The sequence below is a fragment of the Caloenas nicobarica genome, chromosome 20 (genome assembly GCF_036013445.1).
Source record: "Caloenas nicobarica isolate bCalNic1 chromosome 20, bCalNic1.hap1, whole genome shotgun sequence".
Taxonomy (NCBI): Eukaryota; Metazoa; Chordata; class Aves; order Columbiformes; family Columbidae; genus Caloenas; species Caloenas nicobarica.
In genome coordinates this window covers 4,856,629-4,867,649 of record NC_088264.1, presented here as the reverse complement: position 1 = coordinate 4,867,649, position 11,021 = coordinate 4,856,629, and the positions used below count along the sequence as shown (strand labels likewise).

The window sequence follows — 11,021 nt, the reverse complement described above, 5'->3', positions numbered from 1 at the left end:
CTCGCCCTTGTTGGGATAATGAGCAATTAACTGATGTGAATTAGTACCAGCCCTGGTGTGTTGATGCTTCCAACAGGCAGCATGCTATAGCTGGCCATGGAAAGACTGGAGCTACTAATGCTGGTATCCAAAAAAAAGGATTAAAAAAATGAACAAAAATGTCACCGTGAGCCAGAAGCAGCAACACCCCCTGATTTATCTTGATTTGGACAAGATTTGCTACAGTTAACCAAAACCATGAGATCAATCTGCCTTTTATCAAGAGGGACCTCACCCCCCCGAGTGCCTTCGCAGCACAAAACCCCTGCAATTACTTCTGCTGGAAGGGACAGAATTTCCTTTTAACATTCGTTATGTCTGATACTAATAGAAAAGGACTATTATTGAAAACGTATAAATGCAAATAGAGGAGGCTGATGTTGCAAGAAAAATTTGATGAGATGAATTTACTTCTAGTGAGGAAAAGATAATAAAACCCTGCTGTGTTTTTTCTATGCTTTCTTTTGCTCCCAATATGTTTTCAAATACGCGTACTTCTATAAACACTTTTCTTGGTAAAAGCTCAAGTGCTCTGCAGTTGTGTTTTGAGGAGGAAAGTTCATCAGCTGATTCCCCAAAAGAGACATTGATTCCTCAAGCAGGAGCTAAAACATCTGCGTAACTAGGAAGCTGCTTCATACGCCAGCTGCGGAGTTGACAAATAACGTCTGCCATTACGGCACTTGCCTTTTCAGATCTTTCTTAAGTAGGATATAATTTTCACAGTGGTTTAAAAGAGCTAACAGTAACACAATTTTAAAGCTGGGTGCTAAAGCTTATTTGTTAATTATTTATACACATTCATTTAGCATTTGTAGTTCCAGTGCCTGTAACTTGCACCTAAATACTTAATGAATCGTAATAGCCTAAGTAATATTCTTCTGGCATGAAACGTCTGCAAAATGAAATATATGTCTGGGATGAGCTATGCTTACTCAAATTATCAGGGCTTTTCAAAAATAAATCTCCTTACTTGCTGTCTAAGAACACTGGAATAGAAGTCAGGCTGGAAAAACCTAGCCAAAACTAGTACGGATTAGGTTAGAAAGATAAAAGTTAGCCGTAAATATTCAACCACCAGTGCAATTTACGTATTTCTAACGTCTTGCACCAATTTCATAAACCGGGCATTCCCTGTTGCTCAGTCTTTCCCAAGACTGTCAGCTTAGCAGTCAGCAGGCGAGCAACGTTCACCTGCCAAGTCTCGCCACACAGATCTACTCTGAAGACTTTTTGCTCAGATGCCTCCAAATCAGGGCATCTTCAGTTTCCAAATCAAAACATTAAAGTGACAAATATTAGCTGAAGTATGTCAGCAGTTGTTAAGACGATAAAGAATTAGAGCAACACATTAAAATGAAAATCAAAGAGAAACTGCCAAGTAGTCTGGATGACAGTCTTACCTGAATACCACGAGCTCATTGCTGTAGTTTCCTCAGTACTAGTTTTAAATATTTTGTTTTGTAACCCCTTTTTTAAGGAGAAAGAGCATTACTACATTTCTCTACAGTGCATTTGACTTGTGTGAGTCTTCTCCAAAGCTTAGCTGAGGCAGCTTTCCCTCTGCGAACAGAAGCACTACCTCTTTCTGAGCACCATTTATCTCAAAGTAGGTCACATTTCAGTATTTCTGAATTGTTCTCTGTAGGACTACGTGGCTGAAGAGGAGATAAGCAATAGGAAAGTACTGAACTACTCATTGTAACAAGTGCCAATAATGTTTTCCATGTTGTCATTCATCATTCTAGTTATTCTGGCTAGAGATTTTAAGAAACTCCTCCCACAATATTCAATCTCTCCCACAAAACCCAGTGTATCTGAGAGTAGAAAACCGAGGAAGAGTAGGAAGCCGAAGAACAATGCAAGTTGGTAACAGAAACAATTCACTAAATGATGATTTGCGAACTGTTTTCCCTACCATCTTCCTACCATAAAAACCTAACTCAAAACACCTGCAAAAATACAAAACAGCTCAATAATAAATGACACCTTCTGACCTGGCTCTGTCTTTAGCAAAGCCGCACCATGTCAGGCTGTGGCTCCCAGTTGCATGTTTCCTTTCACTACCAGAACAACAGATAAAGTTATGCTGCAATAAACCTATAATAGCTTATTTAAAAATTCAAAATCCACAGGCTATTATCCACAATGCTTAAAAAAAGTACACACGTCGTTAAAAAAAAAACCAAACACTTAAGTTGTTGAGAAGAAAGACACATTAAGTAATTTTTAAAATCAGAAAAAAACCCCAAAAACCAAAAAAACCCCAACAAACCTAGAACTAAAGTTGTGCAAAGTCTCCTACAGTAACACTGCTGGCTACGGGGATGTTGTCTTAAACCCAACATGGGCAAAACTTGAGAGCTGGACGAAGTGCAGAGGGGTTCAGCACAAGTAACCCCTTCCCAAAATACAGGAGTTCAGGATCAGAACACACGACTCATTCCTCATCAAAACGACGACAACAAAATTTGCAAAGAGACACAAATTCCCACGGACCTTGTGGTGTAACTCCGCCAGAAGCATCCTGCTACTGTTTTCTTTCTACCAAGAGCCAATTCACAAGAACAGTTCTTGCAAATATAAACTAGCCTGATACCCTTTACGTCACCAAGTGATTGGCGTTTTTGTGTTTTGTTTGAGATTGTTACTGCGAGATTGGATTATCCTCCTTTTTTTGCCCCCCAGAAATCAGAAGTTAATCATTTCCATTAAGAGATTAATTTGACTCTGGAAAAAACCCCAAAAGTTAATTTATAGGCTTCTACTTGGATGCAATGAACAAACTGTACATTTTCAAAATAATCGCTACTAGTAGAAACCTTTATTAGATAGTCAGAAAACTCTGCCACAGACTGGTAGGTAGCTTGTTTCTTTTTAAAAAGAAGTATTCATGGTGGAATCTGTAAGTGTATTTACGGCCACTAAACCACAATGTCAATGGAACAGATAGTACTTTTTCACAGGCTTCAAAGTTCTGATATCGGAGTCCTATTTTGGACAACGTTTCCTTGCTTTACAAAGATCATATTTTTGAAGATTAAATAAAAACTAATCATCCAGGAAAACTTTATCTAGGTGACATGAAAGAAACCCAAATAAAGCAAGAATCAAAGTCTTAAGCAAAACACATATACAAAGCATGGCTCCCTTTTTACAACCATGTTTTACTCTGCGAGTAATTTCAGTGACCAAGAATTATTCTTGTCAAGGATGGAATTTTGATAGTCCCACACCTTTTTACTCCTTAGGTTATCCTACCTTCTAATAAATTGTTTGCCTGAAGATCAAAAGAGCTTCTGTATGTAACGTCTGCTTTAGGCCATGTTATCAATACCGCACAATGTCAATTATTTTGACCAAGACAGATATTAAAATCAGTTATTGCCAAATGAGAGCATGAACGCGTGAAATTGTGCCTCTATCTTTTTTTAACGTAGAACTTCTAAGTGATATCAAGAAACACCATTCACTGACAGTGGTCCCTAACTGATAATTAACAGATACCCGGAGAAGTAAAATGTCTCAGTGAACTATATCCAGGGGTGTTTTGTTTGGTTTGGGTTTTTTTTGTTCTTTTTGTCATTCAACCTTTGTATGTAGGAGACTGACAGCTGTAGAAACAAATGGGAAGAAAACACTCAGTTCTGACCCAACAGTGCTTTCAGTTTTGTCTCTTCCACACACACCCCGCCCCGACCACCCAAAACACGTGAACTACATTTTTAACCAGGAATTAGGTAACAACGTACCAAAAAATGTTTTGGTGTGTAAGTGCTCAGCCTTTGTGCCACTTGTAGGGAATACGACTCCCGTACAGTACTCAGGTTTGCAAGCTTACTGCTACTTTAAACTTGCTGTTGTTACGTTTCTTATTCTCGTAGGTCTGAGAGAAATAACATTGCCCCAGGGGAAGTGTGCCTGGGACGAGCTCCCATCGAGAACTCCAGGTATAGTCTAAACAACATCTCTAGAACATGTAGTACCTCTTACCTGGTTCATACATAGCTTTTGATGCAACTCTTCAATACCAGTTTACTTGTTTCCTTAAGAACGCCTAAAAAGGTGAGTTATTTTCAAAATTAGTATAAAGTTAAAAGAAACTCAAACTAGCTACAATCTATTTAACTCAAGCACAGCACCGCCAGAAGTTTCACACACACTATTTGGTGTTTCATGTTGTTTTTCCTTTCACTCTTTAAGGCAGTGGTTTCCACAGGTCAGTTCAGAGAACATAACGAAGCATGGTCCATGGCAATTCATGTTGCAATTCCATTTTTAATTTGGGGGACTCTACTCCCCAACTATTAGTGGTTTTGTTCAGGGCTCCAGAGTCCAGAGATCAAGTTGACAGGCTCTGTTCTGGCACAGAAAACAGCTGGCACGTTTTTCATCAGGACCTCGTTCTCTATTATGAGATGGTGCAAACTGTTCTTTTTTTTGTTCTGAATTAGCTTGTTATTCAAAGGTCATCAAGTTGGCAGGAACCTGAAAACAAAAATATAAATTATAACAGATTTTACTTTGGGTAGTAGCTACTTACATTCCACTGTTTCACAGACTAGCCACATGTTTAAACATACGTCACTGATGCTCATTCTGTCTCAAAAGAAAAGAGCAGGAATGCAACTACGATTCAGCGATACAAGTATACTTAGAGCTGTAGAAAACTCAGGTATAACCAAAACAATAAACTGCTGTGTGGTTTACAGTTTTATTATACGGCCTTAGATCTCACTAATTTTGATGACATTTAAGATTTAAGTTGTCAGCGAAACAACCTAAACATGATAAATCTCAGCATCAAACTACACAAGCAGAACCTTCTCACTTGAGTCCCAGCTAGAGAATTCTTGGCACACAGTTCAGAGATTGATGTAGACCCCCTAGTATTTTTAAGACTAATTTAAAAAAACGAGGCATAAACACTTGCCCGTGCTTTTCCCATAGGAAATCTGAATGCTGCTGCAGACATCATTCCCCTTCATGAAGATTAAAGCTGGTTTGCGTTATGTTAGCTTCTATCCCCATTTTCCCCCCAACAGGAATTTGCCCGACAGCAACATCTCTTGTTTACTCAGGTTATTAAAGAGCCACCACATTCCTGATGACTGTCCATAAATACCCAGTTTGGTCAGATTCGAAGCGAGCATTTCTTACTTTGCATTTACCATTTGCCTGTACAAGCAAGAATTACCAACTGGGCTAAAGTTCCATCATTAAAACTAAAAATAACACCTGTTAAAACAGTTCCTAATATTTTTCAACCAGGTAGGTGTCTATACTGTATCAAAAGCACATTCAAACTCTGAGTCTTTCTTAGGGAGTCATGCTGTTAACAAGCGATCAGCATTTTCCATTTGAAGCAGTACCATAAGGCACCTCTTTAGGGACAGCACCGCTCAGGAGCCAAATCATGGTCAAGAGACAAATTTTACAGTAACCCAACCTTTGTAACCTAATGTTTCTGTGAAGCACTGCTTCTTCCATGGGAGTGACTATGCTGCAAGAACCCATATAGTAAGTACAACTACATAAAATGTCAGAAAACGAAAAACATGCTACAAATTATGGTAGCAAGGGTTTTGGCCATTTAACAGTAGTTTTTTCTTCATTAATACTCCCTTTTTATTTTTTCTTTTAAAATCTCCTCTACTTATCTTAACTTTGCTGTCATATTTTCCACAGGAGGCCCTGCCAAGATCCTTAAACCTGCTGATTCGCACAAGCTATGGCCCGAATGCTTTAAACAAGTTTGCATTAAACAGTACTGTTAAGCCCTATTGAATAAAAGCTCTCCTCAGAGGGCAGTTTTCAGGCTTGCCTGGAAGTCATCCCTTTCTTGCAGACTCTTTGCCACTATTTGCTACTATTCCCACCGTCTACAGCCAGGAACACTATTTCCTCTTTTTTGCACTGTCTCAAATACTTTCAAGCTTCTGCAACCCTCTTTACTCCTTAGATTTCCGTCAGAAGCAGAACTGAATGAAAAAGCACAGAAGGACCCAGAAAGGTCCTTTTGTTTCCCCTTGAAATTCAGTGGTACTTTTGCCCTGAGAACTCCACAAACAAATGTGCAAAGGAAAAGGGAGATTTCAGGAAGACGAAATGGTAACTTCAAAATTATTTTGCTCATAAAAAAGGTCAGTAAGAATTTATATGGCAACAGAGTTTACCAGGAGTTGGAGTAGCCTTATCTTCCTTTTTGATTCATGAAAAATTCTACTTTTGCTGTCAAAGTCTGCCAAATGTACCCAGCACTAACCTGACCAAATGGCACTACAGCAGAGTTATCCGGAATGGATATTGAATGCTATGGTTTACAGTTTATATAACTGTAAAATAGCCTTTTTAAAATGAGCAATGTCAAAAATACTGCCACTCGGACAGATATTTTGGAGCATCCCTTCCATTTCCCCAATTGCTCCAGTGAGTCTCAAGATAGCCTCAAATCTTTCTTCATTACCACAGAAACTCTGAGGACTTGTTTGCCATGGGGAAAACAGAACGCTGAGGCAAATCGATAAGCTTGTGAAATCCATGTACAGGCTGCTCAGAGTAGTTTACTCTTCATACGAAGTGAACAAAGTGACGCCTCGGTCATCGTGAAGATCTGTCAGTTCATATTCCATGTCCTGCTCTCACCTGTTGTCTGTTGCTTTGGCAGGCAGCGCTCAGGTGTTTAAACCAGAGCATTGCATTCATTCTGTTTCCAGCTTGAAATTTATACGAATTGCCTGAGTGAGAAAGGTAGAGAAAAAACTGATAAGGAAATACAGAGAATATTATATACTTAAATCCTATCCATATTCAAGTAACTCTAACTAAAACATTATGAAAAGATTTAATAGCAGAAGGTTCCTGTAACTTTACATGTTGGCAGAAGTGCAACTTATTTCTTTGACCTAGTCCAAGAGAAGTTTCAGCTCAACTGTCTTCCTTTCCAACATTCTAGACTTCGACTAACCCCAGTGTCAATCAGGAAAGAATAAAACATTTCTCAGAACCATACAACAAAAATGTTTTTGTTTGTTGCCATTACTGCAATTTGTTTATAATATCATTTCATAATTTTTTAATGAAGTGCAGGATAGCACTGAAACGCACTCCAGAAAGCTACATTTAAAAATATTTGAAAGTTGTTCCTAAACATACCGTTCAGAAAGGCCAAGGATTACAAAAAACATTTCAGGTTGCGGTTGCTGAGTTTAAGCTGACGAGCACTCCTAATTTACATGACTGTATCAGTGGTGCTAGAATACATGCTTGGAAATAAAATGTAAGGAGAGCTGAAGTAGACAAAGCAATAAATAATGTTTAGCTCCTTTATTAGAACTTCTCATTATCTCTTTCTGCATAATTTGAAGTGCTATGAAAAAGTAACGATTTCTTCACAGCTTAAATTGTCCAGATCTCTTAGCATGTTTTGTTGTGGAGTTTGTTTGCTCCCCTCCCAGTAACAGAGCTACATTTGAACGGGCAGTTTGGGTTTTGTTTTTCATTTGGAGAGGAGAGGGGACTGGTTAAGCACCTAGCGTTGGCTGAATAATGGAATTTTTTTAATTGTTACATTTCCACATATGTGAAAATGCCTCTAAGTGGTCTAAATATAGTTTAAAAGAATAGAGATGAATACCTCCAATAAAAATTACAAGTGGATTTGTTAGAGTTTGGAGAGTTCCTAGAACTTAATGAAGACTAAGGATTCTCCACAGACAATTGTTCCAATGTCACTTAATTGCTTATGAAGACCTTGGCAAAACAAATGTTATTAATAATTCTGGGAATCACTGCAGTCTTGGTGCTGAGCATTGCTTACCCTTCTCGGAATCAGTCAACAGGAAGAGATCTGGATGCTCAGGGTCATCCGCCATCATCACCATCCAGCCCACCACCGACACATTCTTACTCGGCGTGGATTTGAACTGAAAATAGGAGCAGAGGTCTAAATGAAAGCCAAGCCAAGAAGCTTCAGCCAGACCCACTGCGCTGCACAGAACGAGTATTCAAAAGGGCAGTTCCTTCCAGTGACACTGTTAAAGACACAGAACAACTCCAAAGGAAGCACAGCACTTCATAACACTAAGAAAGTTTATGGATTTTATACGGAATTAGTGAAAAGAGAACTTACCGCAATGAACGATATTAAAATCAAATTAAAAGGAATATCACAATCCCCCAAAACACCTGTCAATAGACATCTAAACTATCACAGTAATTTTGACCACTCTTTAATTACATTACTAGAAACTGTAAAGCTAAAACAATCTCAGGGATGCTTTAAGTCATTACCATTAATTTATAGTTCCAGAATACTTTTGTTCTTCATCCTAATGCCACATAGCAGATTTACAACATTAAGCATCAAATGTCTTTTATATCATTTTAGAAATATTGCTCCACCATTACAAATCCAGAAATCTGCTTCAGCAAAAGGAACTGTTACAGCTAATAAGTTTGAGGGTATCACAAGCAAAGTAAGAATTTATAAAAATATTCTCTATATGGCGACATAATAACTTTACAAATTAAGCGTACCTGTCTACATTTTAAACCTCATTTTAGAATACATCAAAACTTTAAATGGACAAATGTTAGACCAATATACGAAATACAAAAAGTACTTTAACCAAATGCAAAAGAATTTAAGGGCCCGGTCTCTCTGTATCTTCTAAACTTTTGAAAGCATCATCTGTGTACTGTCCTCTTTACGTTGCCATAGTTACATTTGAAGGAATTGTTCCATCACGAGTTCCTACCAGTCGCGTCCAGCTGACATTTGCAGAATGTCAGTGGAAATATGAAAGCTTGGAAACTTTGAAGGGATTGCTTGCGCAGATAGCTCAAGCGTAGAAGTGACAATGGCTGTTCTTAGGAAAGACTTGCCTGCCAAACTTCAAAACGGATGCCCTTTTGTGATGCTACTGTGGATAAATACACGGGAAAGAACCATTCCTCATAAACCCTGTAGAACCACATATAGTAAAGTAACTCTCCTGCCTTTGCGGGGTGGACAAACTTGGTAACACCTCATAAGAAGAGGAAGTAAATTCTAAAGCTGGATCAGACAACATTTCATTACAGTGAGAGCTGGATAACATCCCTTCTTTCCAAATAGAACCCAAAATTTCTTTGAAGATTCCAGTCAGTAATGAAAAACGTTACAGAATTTTATCTGAAAGGAGGAATAAAGACAAGTAAAGGGAGTAAAATAAGGATATAGGTCACGAGTTCTTAAAAAAGAAAACAGATATTCAGGACTTGCTATGGACCCACTGAAGGCGTTGCCTCGAAAAATAAGATGACACAACTTACACTTAAAAGGGATCTCCAAAATGCAAACTTCCAAGTAGTCCTACAAAGCATTAATACCTCATTTTCAAAGAGGGGGAAATTGGAGTCACCGAGCAGTTTTAATAGGTTACAATTCAACGAAGTACCTCTTGAACTGCACTTGTTTCGAGAGCTCCCTGAAAATGGCACATTTACACTTTCTTATCTTAGTTGTTATCTACCATATCAGTAGGTGGACAATACATGAAATTACTATTGCAATCAAAACTGCTAGAGCTCACTTGTTTTTTCATTTTATCCAAAACAATTAGTTAATCATGGTACTTCTCCACAAAGTAAAAAGCTCCACACAAGGAAAGTATTTGCTGCCAGCATCAATCCCTCATCCCTTGAAACACATGTCCATTTTCCATCCCTCTGCAGGGCTGGATTTGTGTTCCATGTTTACACAGTCCCCAGGGCAGTTCATTGTCCACTGATGCACGGAGCCTTGCTAACAGCAAGTCGGCTTCGTTAACACGAAGAGAACGAAAGCTTCGTTGTAATTTAATGTTCCTGGTTTCTCTTTGCCTTTTTTTTTTTTTTTTTTAATACAGGCCACTGGAATGACACTCATACACATAAAACTACACAGCTCTGGTGCTAGGCTTCACAAAAATACATTTTTTAAGGTTGTTCTGAGCTCAAAGGCATTTATACATAAATCTTTGAATCAAAAACTCTGATTAATCAGTGAACAGACTTTTCACTCCAACCTTTTGACACCTACAAATCTCCTCCTCTTCATCTTCTGTTGAGATTTTACAGCTTTCTAATATTCATTTTCTCAGTGGCTGAACATCCTTCCCAAATCATCATCAGTCTTTATCAGGGTATTTCAGTGAAAGTGCCTGAGCAACAACTACCAGGTTTTCTAGAGTGCCAATAAACTGGTCTAATTCGGAACATAACATGGAATAGAAGGCTTGGAACGAGCGAGGGTTCATACTCGAGCATGAAGCCTCAGAAAGTCTCTGCTGCTTTTCCAAGTACGTACAAACATGGAAAAATCTCTCATGCATGCTATGTTGTCAAAGAAATCGGCAAGATTCTTCCAGTCTGATTACTATAAACAGGTTTTTTTATGGGTGTATTTGCATTTTTCAGGGTGAATGCTTTCTTTAAGACTCATTTTAAGTCGGCTATTTTTACTATTATCCTTCTCTAAAAGAATGCAAGTGCTATAGTTTAATCATGGCTGCTTGTTTGTGGGTACCATTCCAGCATATGAGAGAGAAAACATTGAGCATTCCACACGTGTTCCGCTGAGATTCTCCCGTACCGCATCTTGGGGCTCTGACATTCACGTAACGATTTTCCATTACTGTAGTAATAACTGAAACCTGTTCACTATTTAAAATACAAAACTCATATCTAGTACTCTTTCGTAGTAGACAGAGCACAAGAAAATGTTCCACATTTATGTATCTACAGCACCCTCTTCCTTTGGACTAGATTCACATCTAGAATAGACCATATTTGTCCTTGACCACAGGCATGAGAAGAAGAGCTGGCTTGCCCATGTCTGAAAAGAGAGAGGATTGCTTTCCCTTTTCACTGGATTACACTGGGATTTTTAGGAGGTAATTTTCCGAAGAGGTTGGCTATTATAAGCCTGGAAGAGATTTCAGTGGCGGTGCATTCCAAGT

General features: G+C 38.5%; 1 protein-coding gene across 2 annotated transcripts in view; it reads right to left on the bottom strand.

Moving 5' to 3' along the window:
- Positions 1-2,785: 2,785 nt before the first annotated feature.
- The window catches only part of RALGPS2 (Ral GEF with PH domain and SH3 binding motif 2), a 102,645-nt gene continuing 94,409 nt past the window's right edge, over positions 2,786-11,021 (bottom strand). For both annotated transcript variants that reach the window (XM_065648937.1, XM_065648936.1), the window contains 3 exons: positions 7,859-7,964; positions 6,685-6,776; positions 2,786-4,527 (listed from right to left, as the gene is read on the bottom strand). In XM_065648937.1, the coding sequence (XP_065505009.1) occupies positions 4,498-4,527; positions 6,685-6,776; positions 7,859-7,964 (228 nt within the window). In that variant the 3' untranslated portion in view covers positions 2,786-4,497. The remainder of the gene's footprint in view (positions 4,528-6,684; positions 6,777-7,858; positions 7,965-11,021) is intronic.